Below are 26,593 nucleotides of genomic sequence, written 5' to 3'. Positions count from 1 at the left end.
ATGTATTTTTTTTTTTTTTTTTTGTAACTTGGATATTTTTCATATCTTGAGGCACTCATTTGAGTTTCGTAACCTGGAAATTTAGCACTTAGCGGCATTCATAAGTAGAGGTATAACTGTTTTGTGCGTGAACGGAAAACTTTACATATTGCACAGTGTAGTAGAGAAAAACGAAAACATTTAATTTATTTTTAAAAGCCAAAATATGTCAGCACACACAACACTGCACATCATTGAATATGCCACAAATTTTCATTAATATTCGGTATTGCATTTTCCTGAGGGAGCACAAGAGCATGTGGGATGCTACTGTATGTATGCTGCTTTCATGTAAGATGGAAGAAAACCTTTTTTAGTCAAATGCGGATACGTTGGATTTTCTCAGCTTAGCAGCGGTTCACTGTCGTTGGCGTTTTCGGTAACGTCCTTTTCCCTTTCACCATGTTCTCCTTCCTCTTCATCCACTGCTGCCGTCTCTTCTTCGGCTATGTCCACTCCCATTGCATAAACCACACTGGAAAGGCGAAATATTTTAACTGAATGGCTCACAGCAGTTAAAAGGTGGTTTCAAAGTTTGGGCTGGGTATTTAGGACTGGTTTCAGATAGCCAGCATTGGTTTGAAATCTTTTAAAACCTTTTTTTTGGTTACAAATGTTTGAAAGGTTTCATTAGCACTTTTGAACCCAAGCTTGAGTGGCTTTGGTTAGGCTACCACTGTAGGACTTGAGCCCACTCAGCACAATACTGGACAAACACACTTTGTGTTTTGATAAGGTTGAGCAACTTTCCACTCAAATAGAATACTCAGGCCTTTTACAGCAAGCAATCATGTTGCAGATTTTTGCATGAATCACCACTTTTAAAGTCAAGGTCAAAGTACATCTATTAGTTGAATTTAGGTTCATTAGGGGTTTCAAACTTGCAGATGTTAAAGGAGGCCCATTGACACTATCTTTCAGTCGGCTATCTAAAACCACAGTAGTACCACAATTTGTGCTATGTATGTTGACATTCATTTAAAATATTTCTTTTTGAAAAGAAAAATAAGTACAGCCGCACCTCCACTTACAAAATTGGTTGCAAGACTTTTCATAACTTGAAAATTTAATAAGTAGAGGTGTACTTTATATGTAAATTCTCTAATTTGTTCCACGGTTCCTCACAACTACCAACCCTTCAAAAGTGGTGTCCCAATTTTTGTATGAAAGATGTGAGAAATGAGATAAAATTATAAGGAAATGATTCATTAATGTCGTAAATTGAATAAAGCATGTGAAAATGTCCCCTGCGTTGCTGAAATATCTCTGTGCGCGGCCATTATAGATTTAAAACCCATGTTTGCCGGCCAGCTGGCGGCAAGAGCTCGTTCTACCAAGGCCGAAAGCCATCCACTTTGTAGTACATTTTAGACTTCTACGTGTGCCCTGTGTGTGTGGAAATATGCGCTATGTTGCATTTTTTGTTTTTAATTGCTTAATAATGGGAATTAAAAATAAAATAACGGATAAGGAAATGCATTTACTTTTTGGGTGATTTTGTAACTTGGATATTTTTCATATCTCAAGTCACTCATTTGCATATAAAAAAATGGTATTGTAATTATATAAAAAAATAGTGTATTTTGCACTGTAGATTTTATGTTTCGTGTGTTTTTTCTTTAAGTATCTTAAGCTCTATTGTGGCTTAAATGAATAAAACAGTTTGGCAGATCTGCATGGGCAACATTAGACTCACCTTGACCCAGGACACTGTGATTAATTGAGATTCCTTTGTACTGTAAAAAAATACTTTGGGCTGATGTCAGCTAAATCACTCACCCCAAAATTATGGTCGGTATGGCGCATAGCCCGGCACCCAGCAGAAAGACTAAACCGGGGTACCAGACCACTGTGGTGGCGTACAAGATACTGAAGACAGCCACCGACACGTTAGCCGTCAGGACATCCGTGAAGGAAAGCAAGGCGAACAAGGCACCTGCATAAAAAAAACGTTTAAAATTTCAAGAAGAACAGATGAATAGTCGCTGGCAGGTACTCACCCTGTTCTGACTTGGAGACGATTTTTGACATCATAGATCGCAGCACAGCGAAGGGCATGATGGACAGGAGCATGGGAACTCTCGCTTAACACAGAGAAAATAAAAAACAGCATTCAAAACAAGAAAATTTGTTTAGTGACATAAAATTTACTAATTCTCTTCATGGCATGTGTATGCTCAGAGACAACATTGTAAGAAAAACTACCCCCATTAATTGAAGACAACATGGTTTGGTAATGTGGGAGGGAGCTTACCTAGAAGCATCATCAGCGTGGTTTTTGAAAAGGCTACCATAACCATTCCAGTGGCCAGGGAGAGGATGCCCAGTAGCACAATGAGCAGCTGAGGAGTGCCACAGTAAGTCAATGCGGCCACGCCCAAAAAGCTGAAGAGGAATATAGTTGTGGAAAGCGCAGCGCCATAGCCGATGAGAATCTCAGTCCAGCAAAGTGGCTCGTTCAGTTCATATAGAGTCAACAAGGAGAATCCTCCCACGTAGGCAAAAGAGAAACTGGTGAAGATCAACAGCAGGAGCGCCAGCAGCATACGCCGCTCGGCGCCAGTCCGGATGAACATGCCGTAGACGGCGGAGAACATTTTCACCACTGCCGAGCATCGGGCTGAGTCAGTGTCGGCTGGCCGTGCCACTGTCTCCTCCAGCAAGAAGATGGCGTAGAGCAACACCAGGACTTGGCAGGCGGCTGAGGTCAAGAAGGGCCCGTTGAAACCTGCGGCTCTCAGGAAGTATCCCGTGGACAGCGCCGCAACGCCAGAAAGCAGTCCGATCATCATGTCCAGGCCGGCGATGCGTAGCGTCATCCTTCGCCCACCGCCGCCGCTAAGGTCTGCCACGTACGCAAAGCAGCCACCAAGGAAGGTGCCCAGCCCGCCGAAAAGAGAAGACAAGAGTGAGGCACCCACCAGCAGGTAGACGTTGAGCTCCAGGTAGGACACCAGCAGCAAAGACAGTGTGTACAGGAGTGTGCCTACTAGTGGTAGGACAATGGCCACCTTGCGCCCAGCACGGTCACTGTATGCCACCAGCAGGAGGGTAACTAGCAAGGAGGGCACTGCCGAAAGGACCTGAGAGTACAGAGAGAACAGCGAGGCCTCCTCCTGCACTTGCTGCAAATGCCACAAAAAGATGCAAATGTTTGTGTATTAAAAACATTGTCATGAGAGTGAACACGGATGTATTATGCCTTAAATAATAACAATTGAAGATTTTTCTTCTATGAATTTATTTTTTGAGGCACAAAGACTAACTTCAGAATGACAACTGGTGGGCTGTACTAACACCGATTCCTGCCTTTCTAGGATTTGTGAGTACCGTATTTACTCGCATATAAGCCGCCTTTGTCGGACAAAAATTATTACTGAATCGAGGGTATGGCTTATTTGCGCATAAAAACACTACTTTCAAAAATCTGCAAGTTGATACTGACGTCACGGGAAAATGACGCAAGTGAATACGGCAAATACTTTAATTTTATTCAAAAATAAAGAAGATAAACAGATAAAAGGCTAAACCAAATTAATTTTGATGTCTATGAATGAAATTCAAGAAAAAATGTACGTATCTTACATAAAATGTGAAAAAACTCACATTCCTGTCACTGCTTGCTTAGGGCACAGCCATCTTAACTCGATCCCGGGCAGCCATGTTATTTAGGGCACTGCCGTCTAAACCTAGTTAGAAATGCTCTGACTGGACAGACACGAGGACTCTTGAGTTGGAAATTTAAAAAAATCCACCTCAATTTTTTTCCGTTGTATTTCTTATTTGAAAGTGACAATGCCTGGAGAGATATGAAACATCGAAAGAATTGAGATATTTTGGCATTAGAAGCGATATGGCTGCCACAACATCTTTCTGTAATTAGAACGCATCAGATCCTCATCAAGATAGACATTTCTTTTTTCAAATTGAATAATTTGATACTTTGCATTTACAAAGAGAGGCATATTAACTTATGATATAAGGTTAATATTTTTCCTTCAAAGTAACACATTTGTACTCCCTATTAAAACCATGAATATGGAAGGGAAAATTGGGGATCAGGGGGGCAGCTTATACGCAAGAAATTGTAAACTTAAAAAAATTCAAGCCAATTTTCAGGGTCCGGCTTATACGGGTGGGAGGCTTATATGCGAGTAAATACGCTATGCAATGTTTTTTAAATCCAAGATTACAGATGATTGACAACTAGACATAAATGGCACTTTCAGAGGGTCTTCCTGGAGGAAGTGGCGAAATACTTTAGTTTTGTTTGTTCCTTCCAGTGCCAGGTTCCTTTTTTACCCTGTGTTGTCTGATTAGCTCTCCATTTCCACCAGGTCTTGCCTGCCATTCCCCTGTGTCAACCAATCAACTTCTCATTTTCACTTTGTTCCTTCTTCACAATTTCGTCAATTTGCTTATACTTAGTTCCCTGCTTTCTTTCAGCTTCTGTTGACTATTATCACTGTAACTACACACGGTGTTCTTGGTCTTTTCCTTTAATAGTGAGTTTGTCCACAAGTTTTTTTTTACTCTTATTCCAGTATTTAGCCTTTTTGGGCACTATTGTCAAATTAGCCTTTTTTGAGTTTCTTTTCTTCCCTCCCTGTACAGTATTCCCTCAAATATCACGGCTTCAACTTTCGCAGCTTCACTTCATCGTGGATTTTTTTTTTAAGTTCATAAAAATGGTAAAATCCACGCTGAAACTCGTCAGTGGAAACCCTGTCTTTCGCTTGCTACTAGGTCTCAGCACCGAAGAAACATAAAAAAACGGTAGTTATAATAGAGGTGATCCTACTTTGGGTTTTTTTGTTTATCGTGGCCATGTCTGGTCTACATTAACTGAGATATTCGAGGGATTACTGTACTTGGTTCCACTCTTAGCAAGATGAAACTGGCACAGAAGTTGGGTTTGGAACTACTGAACTGAAACTTCTTGTTTTTCCTCTGTATGCCCGTGGATTTAGGCAAAGCAGAAGTGAAAACTAGCAGAGTGAAAATTAATTTATGCACACCTGACAAAACAACTAATAATAGACTCGTGGCTCATGTTTGAATAAAACCAACAGTTTTAAGTGCAGCACATAAAATTAATTTATGCACACCTGACAAAACAACTAATAATAGACTCGTGGCTCATGTTTGAATAAAACCAACATTTTTAAGTGCATCACATTGCAAACACACTTCTTCCTTGAAACTAACAACTCACCTGGAAGTAGAATGTGTGGTTTTCGGGATCACTGGAGTTAGCAGTGGTGCATGTGGACACGTTGTCTGAGATGGGGTAAGTACTGTTGGCCAGCTGCTGCCACAGACGCCGATACACATACTGCTGCACCAGTGGATACGTCAAATATGTGGAAAAGGCGTACAAGGCCACCACAGGCTCCACCAAGTAAAGACCCTTCATCATGGGCCCGATTTAGTTGTCTACACAGAATAATAAGGTGCAAAAATATTGAAAAGTCAGCAGAAATAAGCACACAGAACTTTTATAGACTGCTGGTAAAGTCAAATCCTCTTGAACACGTGATGGTGAGACACTTAATTTTGGTCTGCTGATCTATTGTCTGCATGTCATTATCGATGCTTTAGAAATATTCAAAACATAAATTGTCTTGTCTTGTCTTGTTCTAATTCAATATTTTTAGGTACGCTTAGTCATATGATGTCTTGAAATAGACTCTCAGTTGATGACGTTGTTGTTTTTTTTCACAAAAATCTATTTGTTCCTGTGATAAGAAAACCATAAAGAATTCTATTTGAGCGTTTTTGTCAAATGTTGTCATGGGGGTGCTGGAGGCTATAGCCAGCCAATTTTGGGGATGTGGCAGGGTACACCATGAACTGGTGGCCATCCAATCGCAGGACACAAGGAGATTGACAACCTTTCACACGCACACCTCTGGTCAATCAGCCTACTCAGTATGTTTTGGGAATGTGGGAGGAACCCGGAGTATGCGGAGAAAAAACATGCGGGCCGGGTGAGGACATTAAAAACTCCACACAGGTGGACCAACCTGGATTCGACCCAGGACCCCAGAACTGTGAGGCCGATGCGCTAAGCAAACATCCACCAGGCTATATATTTAATTTTACATTTCCAATAATAAGTATGATTAATTCTCCTCCTCTGTCCTAAATGTTTTCATGTCAAAATGTTTTTTTTTTTGGGTAATTAGTGAAATAACCCCCCAACCCCCAACTACAACAATGCAAAATAATAATTGCACCATTTGGCTCGTGCATATGATGAACGCATCTAAAAAATGAAATTACATTTTATCAACAGATTACTGATCAATACTTCCTGTTTAATGATGAATATGTACAGTTCAAAAAATCAGTATGTTCCGTCAAACCAAAAGTTATAATTTTAGAACAAGTTATACGACTTCTTTATACATACATAATACAATAATTATACAAGTTCTCTTAAAAAACAGTCGCTTGCCTGAACGGAGAAATACTTCCACTTCCGTCTCAAGATGAACACAATGCTAAATACACAAAACATATATTGTAAAAATGCAAACAGCTTCTTACCCGTCAAACTCACAGTGACAAACATTTTGGACCTCCGATCCGAAACAGGTTTTATCTTTTATCATGGTCAGAGACCGTCTTGTTATGAAACATCTAAGCTCCGCCCACCTACAATTTCGATTGGACGACCTGCGTAACCGTTGCCATTGGCTTACGGTTAAGAAGGTAAATGATGAAATTAGTGAACTGAGAACACATTTAGGTTACACGTCATAAGAAAACTCAATATTTGCATTACTTATTTAAGCACAGGGATCACATTTTTCTGTTCAATTACGAAAACCCGGTCATTCTCTAACTGTAATTGGTTAGTCAGCCTCCAAAGACCGCTGTCATTGGTTGGTAGTCGTTTTTTGTTAAACGAGTTCAAACGGGAAATTTCTATATTTTTTTTGTATTTGAAATATTATTATTTTTATCATTTATTAGGGCGCGTTTAAGAGTTACATTTGAGAGCGCTTCGGAATCGCTTTGAATTTAGCTTTGGAACCAAATAAATCCCGCCCACCATAATATCCGATTGGACGGGCTATCGCCAAAGGTCTTCTATCATTGGCTGAAATATACTGTCGAATGTAGTATATTCAAATGAGTTGGACGAATACATGTTTGACATTCCCCGTTTGAGAATGAGACGTTGTGTTATATTACACTATATTACAGTATTTTGATATTGTATAGGATAATTTGAGGCTTTTATTGTAGTCATTGTGTTTTGCTACGCTTGGTGACGCTAGGAGTTAGTCTATTTTTATTCTTGGAATGTACCATTGTGGCATCGCAATGGGAAGGATTTTGTTGTGACAGCGGAGTCGCAACCCGGCGGTGAAATTCGGTAAAAGCTTTCTTTCGCTGTACCTGTTGTGTTTATAATTATTGTTTTGCATTGACACACATTGAAGTAGCATCATGACTATGTTGGGCCCTTTTTTCTTAATTACACTTATCGCCCAGTCAGATTATATGTTGAGATAAATGCCGGTTTGACGCAGCCGTGCACATTACAGTGTACTCCGAGATTAGGGCTAGCGAGCTAAAGCTAATTTATCTCAAATCATCTACCCTTTGCCATATTTAAATATGATGTATGTTTTAAAAACAAAGATTGTAGAGTTGACGGCTACAAAATGCTCAAGTGGGCACTGTCTTTGTGTTCAAGTATTGGTGTTTTTAATAAAAGTCGTGACTGTCCGTGTGCGCCCACCGGCCTCTTGTGCCCTTAATTCTGTTCATAGCCGCTAATCTTGGCGGACCATTGCTCTTAAACATTAACATTTATCCTCAAAATTTGGAAATTGACGCAAAGGGTGTGCCGAATTAGGATTTCGAAATCACCTTCCATTCGCAATGACGAAATCAATCGGATGGTAAAAGCAGAAATTGCAGCAGGGTGCGCTAGTGTGGTGCACCTTTGCCTCGCAGGTTCGAAACTGGCTTTCCACCTCTTGTAGTATAGAATTTTCACGTTGTCCATACATTCCAACTGCATGCGTGTCAGCTTTGTTGTAGACTTGGATTCATACTTATGGAAACGCATTGTTGGTTAGATTGGTGGTGCAGTGGTTCTTTTACCTGGCTTGGGTGCATACAGTGTATACTATACACTGTATAGAATGGATTCCCACATGTTGATGTGATTGTGAGTGCAAATGGTTGTCAGTCTCTCTATTTGTCCTATACCTGACTGGTGACCAGTGTTGGGTGTAGTCTGTCTTTTGCCAAAGTCAGCTGGGATAGATAGAGAGCCCCACCGCCATGATAAGGATAATCAGGGTTGAAAATGAATGAATGTTTTCATATTTGGGATGCCTTTCTTCCTAATGTAAGTTTTGGGTCTTTCTTATATTCCAGGTATAAGTAATTGAATCCTGTATCCACAATGGCCTTCAGCAAAGGTTATCGCATCTACCACAAGTTGGACCCGCCTCCATACAGTGTCATCGTGGAGACAAGATCCCGGGAAGAATGCCTCATGTTTGAATCCGGGGCCGTCGCAGTCCTCTGTAAGGAGTCCCCTTTAATGATGTGCTGTTTTATAGGAGCGCAAGTCTCACTTTTTGCTCTTCTTTCTGTTTTAGCGGCTGCTGAGAAGGAGGCCATTAAAAACACATACTCTAAAATTGTGGATGCTTATGGGGTCCTGGGTGTTCTGCGCCTGAACTTGGGTCAGCCACGTTTCCCAAATAGTGTCATGTACATATATGTGCAATAGTCCAATTCCTATTTAGAGCCAATCTTGTCCTCTGCATGACTTTGAAGACAATTCAACAGTGGTTTCCAAACTATTCCATAAAGGGCCGCAGTAGGTGCAGATTTTCATTTCAAACCATAAAGAGGACACCTTTTCACCAATGTGATGTCCTATAAGTGCAATCAGTGGATTGCAGTCAGGTGCTTCTTGTTTACTGTAGAAATCTCATTGGTCAAACTGTCTGTGCTGGATTGGTTGGAACAAAAACCTGCACCCATAGTGGCCCTCGAGGACCGGTTTGGGGACCCCTGCATTACAACTAGGGGAAAATCTTAGTAATAATTGTGCTGTGATGTTTGTAATTCTGTGTCATGAAGTTGTCACGTCATTTATAAAAGGTTTTAGACTCATTGGATGTGCAGAAAAGTGTGTGCGTGGAGGTTTCAAAGGGGTCCCCCTGTTTGCGCACGACAGGCGACTCCATGCTCCACAGCCTGGTGGTGGTGACGGGGTGCAGCTCGGTGGGGAAGGTGCAGGAGTCCGAGGTGTTCCGGGTGACGCAAACAGACTTTGTGTCGCTGAAGAATGACCCTGGCGACGAGGAGCGGATCGGCGAGGTGCGCAAGGTGCTCAACTCGGGCCACTTCTATTTCGCCTGGTCAGCCTCAGGTGTGAGCATGGACCTTAGCCTCAATGCGCGTCGCCGCATCCTAGAGGACACCACAGACAACCGCTTCTTCTGGTAGGAACTCCCACTCACTGTATTAATTATGCGCCGAGAAAACCCATGTTATTAATTAATTAATTTTTTTTTTTTAGGAATCAGTCCCTGCACCTCCACCTGAAGCATTACGGTGTCAACTGCGATGACTGGCTGCTGAGACTGATGTGCGGTGGCGTGGAGATCCGCACCATCTATGCCGGACACAAGCAGGCCAAGGCTTGCATCTTCTCCCGCCTAAGCTCGGAGCGGGCTGGCACACGTTTCAACGTGCGTGGTGCCAATGATGATGGCCAGGTGGCCAATTTTGTGGAAACCGAGCAGGTGAGTGTCTATCGCCCGTGAATCAGATCGCTTGGAATAGCAGGCATATCTCTGCTTTTGTGTTAATTTTTTCGTGTCCTACCAAAGTACAAACTTTGTTTGCTTGATAGTTATCTATTTACTGCAGAAAGGCATGGCAACATGCTCGTTTATTAACATAAAGACATTTAAATGAACTTGGATTATGATGCAGACACACTCAAAAACAAGTTTAATCTAACCTTACTTAAATCTAATTTTGTATTTAAGTTTGATAATGGCCGGGTTGGCTGTATACTTGCCCCGCCTCCTCCCTGGCTTTCCTTTTTGATGTGCATTTTGCTTTTGTATTCCATTCAAAATATTCTGAAAATGATGCACACAAATGTCCTCACAATGGGATAACGCATGACGGTTTTTTTTTTGCAAATGGCCATATTTGAGGTAAATTTACACTTTCTTTTTAGAGGCTGAAAATAGGCTGACGTTTTAAAATTATCATATTTCATATTCACTTTTCTTATAAAGTGAGATAACATAGTTATTTTTATATTTGGATAAGATAGAAAGTATTTTTTACTCATTCATAGAAGTTTGTAGTTTCAAATTTTAAACAAATACATGTTTTTTTTTTAATCGTGTTAACAATTTTTGTCATATCGCCCAGCTCTATCTCCACACATTTGAAATTGAATTATTTTTTTAATTGGCTTAGTCAGGGGCTAATTCTTCCCCAGTGTTGTTATTATTGGTGTTCCCCTACCTCATAAATTATCCAATTTAATTTTTTTAATAATGTACCAAAAGTGTACACAGTGTTTGCACATTTTTAAAAAACATCCTGGTTTAATGACACAGACTTGAGGAGTCTGTTCTGTGTTTTCATTGAGAAAAGTATCGACTACTATTTATTTTGTGCTGTAAACCTATATAAACCTTGTTAGAATTTATTGGGATCTACTTTAAGCACAGTGCCTCTGTCTTTCTATCAATCTCCAGTCTGTTGTCTTTTTTTGGACTGCTTGACTTATCTTTGTGATGGCTTCCAACAGGCCATCTTTCTGGATGATAAAGTATCATCATTCATCCAGATCCGTGGCTCCATTCCGCTGTTTTGGGAGCAGCCGGGAATCCAGGTAAGGCATAAGGGAAGCAAAAACAACCAAAGACCCCCACATTTGAATGAGGCCTAGGTCACTCTGATAATGTTTAACTAAGGAATGTCACATTTGACGCTGCACCGGTAGCCAGACATTTCCATTTATCCCGTGTCCGTGCTGTGTTCAGAAAAAGTCCCTTAAGGGAGTTTTGTTACACCTCAGCGATAATCGGCAACCCAATCGACGTGATGACAATCCACACTTGGTATAAGACTCATCTTTTTTTTTCTTCCTTTTTCCGCTATTGCTGGTTTGGGGCGCAGATTTCACAGACTGTGCAGTGTCAAGCCAATAAAATCCACACGCCGGCCAACAGTACTCATTACTCATTGGTTGCCATTGACGTCTTAACCGTTTTAGACCAAATACATTGGATGCTTATCGCTGGCAATGGCAGGGAATTGTAAAAGTTCAATGGGTACCTGTCACTTCTCTACAAATCCTTTTAAGCGTCTTATGGGCTCAAATTGGCTCTTGAGCTTCCAAGCAAAAGGGAGAAAATCCTATATATATTTCTTAACATTTTAATTAGCAAAGCACGTGGTGATCAGATTTTTTTTTTGACATTGCACACAATGATGAAGTTTTTTTAAGGGGACCCTCACTTCTGGTCTAGTCAGAAATTGGTAAAAGGGCATTTTTGTGTTTTCTTTAGCTCCTCGACATCTTTGGTCAGGTGAGAAGCTAGTCTGAAAACATCTCCCAGCCCACAACGCTTTTCTTTCATTTGTTAGACCACAGTTACATGCCGGTCACTAAATTGAGACGAAAAAAGGTGCATACAACCAGGGCTTGTTTTCAGACGCTTCCTGCTTTTACCATCAATGTTCCTTTAACTTTGCATAGGAAAAACTCACAAATCGGTCGTATCGTAAGTTAAAAACACAATTTTTAAACTGCAGGTACAAAAAACGAGAACAGCTTGGGTTTGAATAGGATAGCGGGAAGTCATTAATTATGAAACACACCAGGGGACACCCCATATAACAAAATCTGCAAAATAAGATGAATATTCGAAAGCGCTACCTTGTGATCACAGCTGACAGGAATCAATGTGACGAGTTTTTCTTACATTCAAAACTTGTTCTGATCAAGAAACCAAAGACATCCAAATTGCATTTTTCAAAATAAAAGCCTTTTCCAACCGTCAAAACCATATTTCCTCAAATGTCTAAAATTTCCATATTTTCATTGAATCCATTTCATAAATGTAATATTTACCTCGAATCGTTTGAAATATTTTATGTGTTCCCCTGATCAGTTTTAAAACAGTCCAATCATTTCTTGGTGGAGGTAAATAAAGCTACTAGTTTAGTACCCTTGACTCCTACGCCCTGCGCTGCTCTTGAGGTCTTTGCGCTCACACCCACCTAAACTTGTACCTGTGACATAATGTATGTATATTGATCCATCTCTCTTGCCATGTCTCTCACAGGTCGGCTCCCACCGCGTCAAACTCTCCCGAGGATTTGAAGCAAACGCGCCGGCCTTTGAAAGGTATTTTGAGTTAATTTATCATCACGTAGGACGGATAAGCCTTCTGTAAGATGGCCGGGCTAACACAACCTCATGTCATCTTCATTGGCCTTGTGTTGTCTTAGTTCTTTCTGGCTGCTAGCAGACATTTTTCATCTTCCTTAAAAGGCCGTCCTAATCTCTGTGTCACACCTTGTGTACTTCCAAGCTTATCAACTTTTTCGGATTCTCTATCAGTATCCAAATGTTGGTGACTACAATGCAATACTCTAATTTCATAGGCTGAATTCAAAGAAAAACAAAGAGGAAAATTAGAACGAAGGGAAATTTGGTAGCGAAGAACACAGATGATTGCAGTAATCCCTCGAATAGCGTGGTTAATGTAGACTAGACATGGCCGCCAAAATAAAGAAAACACTAACTACCCGCCCCTTTTTAAAAAAAAAGTATTTATTTATATTTTCTTCAATGCTCTGTCCGAGTAGCAAGCGAAAGACAGGGCTTCCGCTTATGAGTTTCAGCGTGGATTTTTACATTTACATGAATTTGCAGTTTTAAAAAAATAATTAGTAGCAGAAAAAATCGGAAATAAGTGAATTCGTGATAAGTGAAGTCGGGATAATCAAGGGATGACTGTCCTGTATTTTTCCGTCTGATAGGCACACCATCAGTGAATGAGTTTATTATTATACATAAAGCGCCATGTACCTCTACTTAAGAAATTAATTGTTTCCAAGACTTTTTTTGTAACTTGAAAATTTCGTAAGCAGAGGTGTACTTTATATGTAAGTTCTCTCATTCGTTCCACGGTCCTCACAAAACTACCAACTGAACCCTTTAAAATTGGTCAATGTCCCAATTTTGTATGAAAGATATACTAAACACAAAAATTAGAGAAAATTATAAGGAAATTATTTATTGTCTTAAACTAAATAAAGCAAATGAAAATGTGCGTTGCCCCGATAAAATATCTCCTTCTGTGGGCATTATAGATTTAATACCTGTGTTTCTCCACCAAACGTTAGCATAAGCCCGTTCTAACAGGGCCGAAAGTCGTCCACTTTGTTGTAAATTTTAGACTTTAAAGTGTGCTCTGTGTATGTGTGTATGTGTATGTGCGCCACGTTGCATTTTTTGTTTTTAACCGCTTAATAGGGGGTATTCAAAATAACAATGGATAAGGAAATGCATTTACCTTTTGGGGGATTTCGTAATTTGGTTCTTTTTCGTATCGCAAGTCACTCATTTGCATAGAAAAAATCTGTAACCTGAAACCTTCGTACCTAAAAGCATTCGTATGTAGAGGTATAACTGTAGTAATAATGCAATCATAACTCTAAATACTAAAACAATAAGTGCTGCATATTGTCACTTGTCCCTTCTTTTTTTAATTGTTTGTTTTGTTTATAGGTTTCATGAGTGTGTGTTAAGAAAACTTTAGTGGAGCAGTATAAACAGACACACTACAATACAAGATAGGTTGGATGTCAATGAGCACATAGGAATTCAGAAAAAAGGAGCACTATAACATTCTTAAAAATGAAACATTTTAAGCGACTTATAGTGTGAAAAAATATGGTGCATATAATAGAAATGACTGACCCTAAATGGGCAAATTCCTCAGACAGGTTTTTTTTTTTTCTTCCAGGCACTTTACTGCCTTGAAAAAGTTGTACGGCAAACAAGTGATCATCAATCTGCTCGGCAGTAAGGAAGGAGAACACATGCTCAGTAAAGCCTTTCAGGTGAAAGTCAAACTAATTACTGAGCTACTGACTGCATCCCTCATCTTGTCTCATTTTCTGAACCACTTTATCCTCACCAAGGTCGGGAGGGGTGCTGGAGCCTCTCCCAGCTGACTTTGGGTCAGAGGCGGGGGGCACCCTGAATTGGTGGCCAGCCAATCGCAGGGCACAAGGAGACAAACAACCATTCATGCTCACACTCATACCTAGGGGAAATTAGACATAATTAGCTTACGATGCATGTCTTCGGAATGTGGGAGGGAACCGGAGTACCCGGAGAAAACCCTCGCGGGCCTGGGGAGAAGATGCAAACTCCACACAGTCGGACCGACCTGGATTTGAACCCAGGTGTCCCACTGTGAGGCCGACGGGCTAACCACTCATCAGCCGGGTCGCCGTCACTGACTGCCATTGACGGGATATCCATTTGCACTCGTGGGTTGGCAGCGATCATTTGATCTTTCCATTGATACGGTGGTAAACTTTGTTCATCTCAGAGTCACCTGAAAGCCTCGGAGCACGCCACGTCCGTCAAAATGGTCAACTTCGACTACCACCAGAATGTGCGCGGTGGAAAAGCGGAGAAGCTGCACAGTGTGCTGAAGCCACAGCTTGGCAAGTTTCTGGAAGAGTGTGGCTTTTTCTACTACTCCGGAGAGATGGGGATTACCAGGTGATGTAGAGCTATTTACCTAATATGTGGAGGACTGAAACATATTTATGAATACATCACTTATTTACGTATTTATGTATTTATTAGTTTGTTTGTTTATTTATTCGTGTGTATTCATTTATTTATTTATTATACTTATCTATTTATTTTAAATGTGTTTATTTATGTGTTTGTTTATTATTTATCTATTGTATTTAGGTCTACACTTTCTTTTCCTGTGTCTGTGTTTTCACCTTCTTACTACTGCAATGAAGTGAATTTCTCGAGTACGAGACGAATAAAGCTTCATCTAATCTAATCATTAAACCAAAGTTTCTTAATTCCATTGCATTGAAAAGGTGAACCAACCAATGGTTGCGCCTATTCAGTGGGATGGTTCAGATCAAATGATTTCAACCTGTACAAGGGAAGAAGAATGTCAAAATGAGGTTAAAATTAGTAAATCCAAATGGAAATAAACTATTACATATTAATAATAAATACTGAAACTAATTAAAATCAAAATGCATGTTTACACAAATTGAAATAAATATCATTTGTTGATTTTTTTTTTATCGAATCCCAGCAAATTCAAAACTAGTTGGGGTACACCCTGACTTTAGTACTTGGAGAAAACATGCAGGCACAGGGAGAACATGCAAACACCACTCAAGAAGTTTGGAACCGACTGAAGATAGTCTATTTTTAATTGCATGTCTATTGATTCAGTTTAGGCATTACTGGTTATCCATGTGTTCGAATATCAAATCCACCCTTAGCAATTGTATGCCTCTTTTTTGTTTTTTAGGAGCCAAGGTGGCACCTTAAGGACAAACTGCCTGGATTGTTTGGACAGAACCAACAGTGTCCAAGCCTTCTTTGCACTGGAGGTTGGGTAGTGTTAACCCCTCTCACTCTATCTGTGGTCCCCTTTTTTGATGGTATTTATATTCGCCCTTCAGATGCTAGCCAAGCAGCTGGAAGAAATGGGTCTGACAGAGAAACCTCAGCTGGTCGCCCGCTTCCAGGAAGTCTTTCGGACCATGTGGTCAGGCAACGGCGACTCCATCAGCAAGATCTATGCTGGCACCGGCGCCCTGGACGGCAAGGCCAAGGTGCCTCAACCGTCGCGCTTTGCTTGGTTGCTCGCTCCGGTTAAAAGAGCAGCTCCTTGTTGTGTGTGTGCAATACTGCGTGTTGTTGTAATTCCATACTGTTTCTTTCTGCCTCCTTCTGGAATGCTCCGTGTGTGCGGTAAGTTTACGTTCGAGCTTCCCTTTCTCTTTTTGAATCATTGGTTTTGCTTTTCCTAGCTAGATGGGAGGAGTGGCTTTGGTTTTCCTGTGGCTCTTATTGGATATAAATGTTGGAGGGGTTCCTTTTTTTTGGTCTTTTTTGCAGTGATTCCCCTTCACTGATGTTGAAAGAGTGCCCAAATTAATTGAATAATACATACAAAAATATAAATAGATAATTTTATGTCATTCAAATATTATTGTTTGCTTTATTATTGATTTATTTCAACCTTTTAGTTGTTTATTTTCATTTTCATAATATCCATTCAATGTGTTAATTCAAATTTTGATTTATTTATTTTAATTTATCATATTTATATTTTTCAATCTTACTTCAATTTGGATTTTATGAATAATTCAGTTTATTTGTTTAATTTGGGCATTACTGGTCCTCCATATCCACTAGAAATCTCAGTTGAGATACAATCATCATTTCAATTTAACCCGAACACATTCCTCTTACAAAACTGCAAATTTGCGACCCAACTGGATCTCGTTTTTGTGATTTTTTTTTGTTTTTTTTTTGTTTTGGGGGGTGATATTTTTTCTTAAGTGCATTGCTTTGGGAACCATTGTTGTGTTGCCTCAAGCAAAAATCCTCATCGCCGGGCTGATATTGGAGTACTACCTGTTTATTTTAGATCCAACATCAAAACAAATGTATTTATTCCAGGGCGGAAAGCTGAAAGATGGAGCCCGTTCTGTGACCCGGACCATCCAGAACAACTTCTTTGATAGCTCCAAGCAGGAGGCCATCGACATCCTCCGTTTGGGCTCCACGCTCAACAGCGATCTGGCTGACAAAGCAAGAGCTTTGCTCACCACCTCCAGCCTTTATGGTAATTCAAAGGAGCATTTAGTTTGCCATGGGATGGTCTTTCCTGGTCAGTGTGTGCTTAGAACTAACATGCCTTCTTCTTCTTCCTTCTTTCCACGCTGCGCTCTGTTAGTCACGGAGCCTGTATTGCAGTCAGGTAACCTAATTGAAGTGGATGAACCCTATGCCCTCCACCTAATACTCAATGGATGTTTCATGTTTCAAATGTATCATTTATCCCTTTAGTTTCTAACAGTTAACATTTTTTTTTCCTCAAGGAAAAAATATCACTTGTTAGTTTTTATTCACAAACATAATCTCAGAGTTTTTCCCTCATAATTGTTCAACTTTTATCTTAAAATAACTGTCAAACTAAACAAAACCTTTAGAGTAGGGGTAGGGAACCTATGGCTCCGGAGCCTTATGTGGCTCTTGATGGGTGCATATAGCTCTGCTACCCTTAGAGGTAAAAGAAAGCCATCTGACTAGTTTTTATTTAATTTTCTCATTCCCCTTCCCACTTTATTAAAGCATTTCATATGTTGTAATTGCCCACATCCTCCATCAATTCTTGTTGTTTTCTTTGTTTTTTTCCCATTTAATAAAAAAATTATTGGCATCAACTTTTGCTCTTTTCCTCAGCTTCACCCAGGGTTCTGCTGGGCATGTGCCAGAACCACCGCAAGTACACGCAGCCCAAGCAGATCCGAGTGTGCGTGGGCACGTGGAATGTCAACGGCGGCAAACAGTTTCGTAGCATCGCCTTCCGTAACCAGACTCTCAATGACTGGCTGCTAGATGCGCCCAAGATCGCCGGAAACCCTGACTTCCAAGGTTCCCAGAATGGTTCTGAAGGAAGAGATTTTTCCTCTGGTCTGCCGCTATACCTTATTCTCTTCTGTTCTCAGAGAGCAAAGCCAACCCAGTGGATATATTTGCCATTGGCTTTGAGGAAATGGTTGAGCTGAATGCCGGAAACATTGTCAGCGCCAGGTACGGAACATAAACTTTCACATTTCCAATAATCTAGTACATACAAATACTACAACATGCAGTTTTCTGATCATCTTTCCTTGAGACTGAAAAATCTTGAACATATCTTTAAATTCCCAAGTGCCCCAATTTTCTCCGGTTTCCCATTAAGTCACCAACATTGTCATAACGGTTATTTGGGATATACTTTTTTTAAATTACGGTACATTGTAAATGTGTAAACATTTTTAGCAAACATGATTTTACATTTAAATGTAAAGTTTGTGTCACCCGTCACCCACAACAACTTGCAAGCAATCCTGTTTCCCTAACACTTTTATCATAGTCTAAGAAGAATGCCATGAATCACACAATAAATGTGACATCAGTTTTCAAGCAAATTTACATTATCATTTAAATTTTTACATTTTCTTATTTATTTATTAGTTAGCCTTTTAAAAGTCTCACTCAATTTTGGGAAAATGCTGACCTTAGCTATTTGCAAACCTCTTACCTACACACTTGTTCGTGATTATGCCTGCTATTATAAACATGAAAAATTCCTTATAAAAAAAAATCCCATTCATCCATAAAGTGAGCTAACCAAGCCTATGATAGTTTATGGCCTATTTAGTGATGAATATGCTATAGAAAACCAGAGAAGCTTATTTTTTGCAAATTTTGAGAGCCAAAATGTCCTCCAATTTGTCCACCATGTCCTTGCAGCACCACCAACCAGAAGCTCTGGGCTGCCGAGCTGCAGAAAAACATCTCACGCGACCACAAATACGTTCTGCTTGCATCAGAGCAGCTGGTGGGCGTGTGTTTGTTTGTCTTCATCCGCCCACAGCATGCACCCTTCATCAGGTACCAGTGCCCGATGTTTTCCTCTCGCCGGACATCCATTTAAAGATTTTGACACTTATCGCTGATGCAGGGACGTTGCGGTGGACACCGTGAAAACAGGCATGGGTGGCGCAACTGGGAACAAAGGCGGTGTGGCCATCCGCCTGCTCTTCCACACTACCAGCATTTGCTTTGTGTGCTCACACTTTGCGGCGGGACAGTCGCAGGTCAAAGAGAGGAACGACGACTACAATGAGATCACGCGCAAGCTCACTTTCCCCATGGTAGAAAAAGGCACCCATGCAAAGATCTCGTGTTTGGCAGGCATTTTTTTTTTGCTATTTGACCTGGGCCCGTTGTCTCCCCTTAGGGTCGCCTGCTCTACTCTCATGACTATGTTTTCTGGTGCGGAGACTTCAACTACCGCATCAACCTACCCAATGAGGAGGTGAAAGAGCTGATCAGGCAGCAAAACTGGGATGCGCTGACTGCTGGTGACCAGCTCTTTGATCAGAAGAACGCTGGGATGGTACGAATAAGTTCCCGACACTCCATTTGTTTCTTTTGCTGGCACTGTGATGTGGATGTGTGCCACAAACCACAATTTTGAAAGTTGATCAATCCTTGTTTATTTTTGCAAGAAGTCGACTCATTGGTTCAAATATGTTAAAAATAATGTATAGTTTATTACTCCAGGGGTAACATATAAGATGGAAATGTGCAGCAGAAGCAAAACTATATGTTTAGAAATATTGCATGTTAACAATAGGCAGTTTAGCAATAGCAGATTGGATTGGATTGGATTGGATTGGATAACTTTATTCATCCCGTATTCGGGAAATTACATTGTGGCAGGTAGCAAGAGGGTGATTAGACAGAATAAACAGCATCAATCATTAAAATCATCAAATCATTAAAACATAAAAGCCGCAAAACACAAAACGAACAAGAGTGGACAAAGCTACCGTGGCCGCCGGCTGCCGCTTAAACAGCGCCATTTGGTTGCGGTAACTGAATCGGACTCAAAAAGACATTGTAGAGTTGGACAAAAACTGGAACCCCACAGAACAGCAAAGCAAAAAGCACAAAGTACAAAGCAAATCAAAGTAAATGGAATCATCAAATCATTAAAACATAAAAGCCGCAAAACACAAAACGAACAAGAGTGGACAAAGCTACCGTGGCCGCCGGCTGCTGCTTAAACAGCGCCAATTTGGTTGCGGTAGCTGAATCGGACTCAAAAACGACCTTGTAAATTGGGCAAAAACTGGAACGTCTGCAAATATCTTATTTCCATTCATTGCAAAGATAATTGTATGCTTTCATTGTGAACTACACTATTAAGAGGATCTTAAATTTTCTTCAATTTTAATTACAACTTTGTTTTGATAATTTTAAAAAAATAACATGTGTATATATATATATGTATGTGTATATATATATATATATATATATATATATATATATATATATATATATATATATATATATATATATATATATATATATATATATATATATATATATATATATATATATATATATATATATATATATATATATATATATAAAATATTTTATCAAATCTATACATTAAATTCTCAATACATTTAATCATCAATAAGTTGCAATGAGGGACTTCCAATTCCAGGTGTTTCGTGGATTCACGGAGGGCAAGTTGGATTTTGCGCCAACGTACAAGTATGACCTGTTCTCTGAGGACTATGACACGAGCGAGAAGTGCCGCACACCCGCCTGGACCGACCGCATCCTCTGGAAGCGCCGCAAGTGGAACTTTGACAAGACAGGTATGCCTGAATTTTGCATTTAGTGTACAGTGGTACCTCGAGATACGGGCTTAATGCATTCCGGCACTGAGCTCATGTTGATTTACTCTTAACTCAAATGAACGTTTCCCATTAGAAATCACCTAAAAACGAATTACACTTGTATCTCAAATTCAAACGCAAAGTCAATGATTATGACAAAACCTATGTCTGATTATTATTATTATTATTATCAAATTGCTCGTATGTCTGGGCACTCATATGTCGAGTTTTACTGAAATTCTATGAAATTCGAGTCAGAATATTACTGTCTTCCGACTTGCAGCTGAAGAAATGAACGTGGTGGGTGCGGTGTCCACGTCGGCTGAGAACGAGGACGACCCGGATTACCCTTGGAGTTCCGGGAGCCTCAAGTACTATGGCAGAGCCGAGCTCAAGACCTCGGACCACAGGTGGGCGTGATCCAATCGGTCCCGTCTAGAGATGTGCTGATAATGGCTTGATAGGCCGGTGGTGTCCGTCATTGATGTGGACATCCTGGAGGTGGACCCGGAAGCTCGGCATCAGGTCTACAAAGACGTCATCGCCCTGCAGGGTCCCCCGGATGGCACGATCCTGGTGTCCTTGTGCTCGTCCGGCCCAGACGACTTCTTCGACGACGCGCTCATCGACGAGCTGCTCGACAAGTTCGCTAACTTTGGCGAAGTCATCCTCATCAGGTGACATTTTACTTTAAGTCCATTCTGGGATTAGTAGTTTTGCTTGCATTGAATTAAAACAGTGGTCATGAGATTTTCTTTTTTTTTTTAGATTTGTTGAGGAGAAGATGTGGGTGACATTCCTGGAAGGTTACTCTGCTCTGGCCGCTTTGTCTCTCAGCGCCTCCACTGTAAGTTGTACCTCTTAATATAATTGGCTCCGAATCTTGGCTCTTTTTTGTTTTTTAGATGATCCAAAAAAGCTTTGAACTCGATAAGAGTCACCTTTGACCAAGCTGTTAGCGATTCTCCTACAGGTTCTCGGAAAGGTGATTGACATTCGCCTGAAAAGTCCTGGTTGGATCAAGAGCTTGGAAGAAGAGATGAGCGTGGATCGCATCTGCGGGAGCGTCCCCGCCTCGGCCAGCTCCAGCCTTCTGGCCGAGGACGCCGACCTGGGCGACGACGACTACGACATGGAGGGCGATGTGGATGAAGAGCTGGAGGCGGTCCTTCCCCAGCATCTGCAGCCAGGCTCCGGAGTGGGCTCTTCACCGGTACCGTCACCACGCGTCAGCCCCTGCGCCTCACCCACCCACGGGGACAGGCCTGGACGCAGTGGTCAACCAGTGCGACCATCTCAAGGTGAGTTTTCTGTGGGCGCCGATGCCTCGGCAAGGTATTCGACCATGTCTCCCCAATTTTCTTCAGCGCCTCCTGTAGACTTCCAGCCCGGGGCGCCTTTGGAACCCAAACGTGCACCACCTCCTCGACCCAACGCTCCCCCAGCAAGACCTGCACCCCCCCAGCGCCCGCCACCGCCCTCAGGTAGGGAATTACCTTTTCTTTTCTTTTTTTTATCTTTTTGACGAGAAGTGAGTGATAGAAATATACCGTATTTACTCGCATATAAGCCGCACCTTTAAAATTGTTGAATTTTACTAAATCTCGCGTATAAGCCTTCCCCTGATCCACAACTATCACCTCCATATTCATAGTTTTAAAAGGGAGTCCAAATATTGAAAGGTAAATCTTAAGAAAAATCATCATACATGGTATTTCTGAATCAAAAACACATTATCAGGGTCAATATCTTAAAGAATTCATTCATCCAGTAATGGTAGTTTTCTTACTGCAAAACAGAAAATAACCAACAAATAGTAAATGTTACTTTGCCGACGTCTACTGGTGAAAAAGACTATAGCAGGTCTTTTGCGCATATAAGCCGTATCCTTGATTCAGTCATCATTTATTTAAGATACAAATACGGCTCATATGCGAGAAAATACGGTAGTCCTTGGGCAAATTGTTCATGTAAACAGTGCCTAGATGATCCCATTAGTATGACTTGGATTGTAGCCAGTGACATTCACATCAGAGACTCCCATTTAATGTGATTGTAAAGTCCCACATTCCGACTTCTAGAGGATCTTTTTCACATCAGTTTTATGTATGACAATTGTATATTTTGGTGTCCGTTGTGCCGCAAAGGACCAAAAAGCCCGGCTCTTCCTCGGACCGGCGCTCCCGCAGGTAAAAGCAGACCCCTTTAGACTTAAACCAGGGTGAACTTTTTTTTTTGGGAGAATGAAATATAGGCATGAATTCTTTTTTTTTTTAACAAAAGAAATTTGGGAAAATGGCCATGTGCTTTAGATTTAAAGATTTGTTATTATTATTTTAGGACATTTCCTTTTTTTTTTTGAAAAAAAATGATTTTTTTTAATCAAAGGCTTAAACTTGGTGGCCTATAGACTTACTGCTGTGAGTCCTTAAATTGTTCTTAAAAGCAAAGACAAAGTGCAGAACACTATCAGGTGTTCTGTCGAAGTGCCTGACTTGCTTGTGTTTGCTTCATTGTCATGCATTTAATTTATCCTACTGAATGGAGACATTTTGATTGACTTGCCTTTGTCTGTCACAACCTTGTCAGGTCGAGGGCAGGTGGTCGCTGGGCCCCCTGGACCCCCTGGACCCGGAGCTGCCCCTCGGCCAGTATGTTTCCATTACGACTCTTTTCAAAAATCTTATTTATAATGATGCTACTGGTCTTCCCGGTGAGAATAATACTTGGCTTTCTGTAGAATTTGCCCCCTCGAGCCGGCGTGATTAGTTTGGCCCCACAGTCACGTCCATCTCCTCCGTCCCACCCCGGAGCACCCCGGCCCATCCCTGAAGTCCACCCTGGGGCTCCACGACCCGTGGTCGACACCCATCCCGGCGCACCTCGACCAGTACCTGGGGCTCCGGCCAAAGCTTCTGACATTCCTCTAGGTGAGGACACGTGTTTTGTGCTTTACCAAGCAAAATAGTATTGATATGACAGTCACTTGTTCGTTGTCGCTCTCATTAGCGGGAGCCGCCCCGACTGCGCCCCCTGCCGTCAGAGCGACGGCACCAACGGTCCAGTCCCAACTGCCTCCACCAATGGAACCCACGCCTGCTAGTTCTGGTCCTGCCCAAACGTTGGCCTCCCCAAAGCCGCCACCTCGATCCCGCTCGCATCACGCTATGCCCCCGGACGCTGCCAAGGCCAACTCAGCCCCGCAGGTAGGTGCTCAACCCGTTTTTTCCGCCTTTCACTCTTCCGCCCTTGACAAAATGGAGTTTCTCTCTTTCCTCGCTCCTCACTGCTTTAATACCTTCCTTTCGCTTTTTTTCCTCTTGACTTGTCTATCCATTCTCTCGCAAGCCGGAGAAGCCTTCAGGGTGACAGGTACTTTTCGTCTATCCTTCGTAGCGCATCTGAATACTCCTACATTTTTTGTCCTCCTGAGTTTCCTTTCTGTCAACTCAAGGACAGAAATGTGTGCTTTTATACATGCTAGGATCATTTTGGTATGATTTCCTTCATCTGTGCTAGTGTTCATATGGGTCTCCTTGAGGTCACGCTGTGGGGCTGGGAATATATAAAATCTAGTTTCTGCTTGGCAGAACCACTACTGGAGGTCCTTTTTATAGCACATTTAGTAGGCACAGTTGGTTCTTAAGTTTGGTTTCCACCAGCTGTTTCAATCTTCTGTGAGGGACCACACATACCAGAAATCTTAAATTGTAAAGTAGAGCTTGTATAATGCAATATCAGTCACACCCTTAATACTATTTGGGCAGCATGTGTTTCCCTTTTTGTAGCTTTACATGCTGCCTAAAATGACAAAATATCATACTGGACTAAATCTTTCGAAAGTGTAGAACTAGTTGGGAACCTTCTGGGGGAAATGTGGTCCCAGAATACACAGTTAGAAAGTCATAATATCAGGATTGATGTTTTTTTTTCTTTTTTTTTTTCAGACCAACGGGCTGAACGGCATCCAATGGAATCCCACCACCCCGAACGCCCTCGACTTCCTGTCCTCCCGGCAAAACACCCCATCCCCGACCTTTACCTCGTCCTTGAGGGCGCCGCCCACCGTCCCCTCTTCTTCAATGTCACGTTCAACCTCACCAGGCGTCCCCCTCCTTCCGCCCCCACCACCCGCCATGCCCCGCAGTCGCTCGCAGGAGACACTGCGCGCCTCACCCAACCTCTATGGCGCCGATCCGCTTCCCGTCCGGCCCAACAGCACCAACCCATTCGTACAGATGTCCGTGCCTACCCCCCAGCCCATCTCGCGTAGCGCGTCCTTGTTAGTGTCCCTCCCACCCGTGCTTCCGCCACGTCGTCAGCCCCCTAACTGGGTCACCTTCAACGACGACTTCCCCCTCCCGGCTAAAAGTGCCACCTTGCCCCCTAACTCCGTCCCTCTCTCTGAACCAGACTGGTTGCGTGACGTGGTGCTTCCGACACCCCCACTCGCCCCCAAACCGGACTGGTTAACCCCTACGCTGGCGTATCCCGCCCGCACAGTTAAAACACTGCCTCCCAATGCGACCCCATACCCTGAGCCGGACTGGTTAACCTCAAGCCCTGCGTTAACAGAAATCCCAAACCCGCTCCTTCGCCCTCTCCCGTTGCAAACATCCACAACAGTCCCTAAACTCCCCGATGGATCCAGTCCCAGCTGCCTCTTCTTTCCCAGACAGCCGACAGAACGGTGATCCTGTATAGATCTATGATAGACATACATATACAGTATATATGCGCGTGTTAAAAGTATTTAAGACTGATTCCGCATTAAGAGCCAGTTCATGTGCACGCATCCCACCCAGTTTTAAAAATACACACATTTTTAAATGAACTGTGGCTGCAGTTCTAGTATATATCAATTGCAAGCACCTGTGCAATATCACCCTGAGTTTCAGTGCTTTTCAACATTTCTTGAATCAACGTTCATCACCCGGTTTCATGGCATGTCTTCCAGCAGAACTCAGTGCTGACAGCTAATTTTTGCACAACACTGTACTATACAGAATTCACTGAGGGGGAAAACAGCACAGGTGGACTGTATTTTCAGACAAGCTGCAGCTACAGTTCTACTCAATGTGCAATAGCAAGACGGGGTCAAGGGTCATGCTGTGCTCGCTCTACTCATGAATGTACGCCGAGTCCCACCACGGTCACCGTATACAAATACAGTTGTTCATTTAGAAGCCTTTTGTGTGTTTGCACAATGATACTTAGGCGCACAGAGGCTGCACACACATTCCAATCTTTTTTTCTTTCCTCTAAATCAGTGAGCAAGTGTGCATATGTGGTGTGTATGGTACGCGGTGCACAGAAAGACCATATTCTTCATTTTGGTCTTAAGATTTCAGCTGACCCTCGGTCGGATACGTGATTAAAAAAAAACTGTGGCGTGTCGTGTGTTGTGTTCAGGGTGCTTTTTTTGTCAGTTGTAATTCACAGTATTGTGAGAGTGTTCTAACCTGACAACAGGAAGTGGCTTTTATCAACCTTTCCCTTCATTCTCTGCATTGTTTGGAAAGATGTGATCAGTGTTGACTTTAAATAGGAACGAAAGCCAGCTTCATTGTGGTGTTTTGGTGAAAAAGTCCATTGACTCCCATTATAAGGCATCATTTGTGTGTGAAGTAGAAATGTTGATTATGAATAGATCTATATCTAAGTATCCACAAACCAGCAGCTTTTCTTTGTGTCGCTTTGGAGATTTATTGGCCACAAAATGGCTTCTTTTCCGTGTCATTCCGACCCCCTTTATTAAAATGAATGGCTGTAATCCATGAATTATGAGTCTGTACTGGTAAACATTATATATATGTACTGTATTAAAGAGGGTACAAAAAAGCAACATGTTTATATCCGTGAATATTCCATACACGTCGATTACACATGTATAAAGGCAGTTTATGTTGTATGTAAGGAAAAGAAATAAAAATGTAAATGAATAATACTTTCTACTGTTTTTAAATAATCAGCAGTTTTACCATCGGCCTCTGGG

The 26,593-nt window shown here is 41.6% G+C and overlaps 2 protein-coding genes across 2 annotated transcripts; one reads left to right on the top strand and one right to left on the bottom strand.

The window, feature by feature from the left end:
* Positions 1 to 161: 161 nt before the first annotated feature.
* On the bottom strand, positions 162 to 6,755 carry LOC144212813 (lysosomal proton-coupled steroid conjugate and bile acid symporter SLC46A3). Its single transcript, XM_077740958.1, has 6 exons — positions 6,592 to 6,755; positions 5,255 to 5,475; positions 2,294 to 3,164; positions 2,040 to 2,123; positions 1,819 to 1,975; positions 162 to 514 (listed from the first exon to the last, which is right to left on the bottom strand). The coding sequence occupies exons 2-6, from the start codon at positions 5,456 to 5,458 to the stop codon at positions 382 to 384; spliced, it is 1,449 nt and encodes a 482-aa protein (XP_077597084.1). The 5' UTR covers positions 5,459 to 5,475; positions 6,592 to 6,755; the 3' UTR covers positions 162 to 381.
* Positions 6,756 to 7,204: 449 nt separating this feature from the next.
* Positions 7,205 to 26,545, top strand: synj1 (synaptojanin 1). Its single transcript, XM_077740836.1, has 29 exons — positions 7,205 to 7,426; positions 8,443 to 8,594; positions 8,670 to 8,756; positions 9,257 to 9,524; positions 9,602 to 9,827; positions 10,859 to 10,942; positions 12,402 to 12,463; positions 14,091 to 14,187; positions 14,685 to 14,860; positions 15,648 to 15,729; positions 15,802 to 15,954; positions 16,808 to 16,973; positions 17,085 to 17,108; positions 17,594 to 17,785; positions 17,860 to 17,944; positions 18,650 to 18,790; positions 18,861 to 19,053; positions 19,140 to 19,298; positions 20,421 to 20,577; positions 20,882 to 21,008; positions 21,063 to 21,275; positions 21,367 to 21,445; positions 21,572 to 21,899; positions 21,966 to 22,082; positions 22,746 to 22,787; positions 23,188 to 23,249; positions 23,339 to 23,528; positions 23,608 to 23,804; positions 24,546 to 26,545. Exons 2-29 carry the CDS (start codon positions 8,471 to 8,473, stop codon positions 25,290 to 25,292), a joined length of 4,578 nt encoding a protein of 1,525 aa, XP_077596962.1. The 5' UTR covers positions 7,205 to 7,426; positions 8,443 to 8,470; the 3' UTR covers positions 25,293 to 26,545.
* The last annotated feature ends 48 nt before the right edge of the window (positions 26,546 to 26,593 follow it).

This window comes from Stigmatopora nigra, chromosome 19 (assembly GCF_051989575.1).
Source record: "Stigmatopora nigra isolate UIUO_SnigA chromosome 19, RoL_Snig_1.1, whole genome shotgun sequence".
NCBI classification, from domain to species: Eukaryota; Metazoa; Chordata; class Actinopteri; order Syngnathiformes; family Syngnathidae; genus Stigmatopora; species Stigmatopora nigra.
Note: the sequence above shows the minus strand (reverse complement) of the source record. Positions and strands in the feature narration are given on the sequence as shown.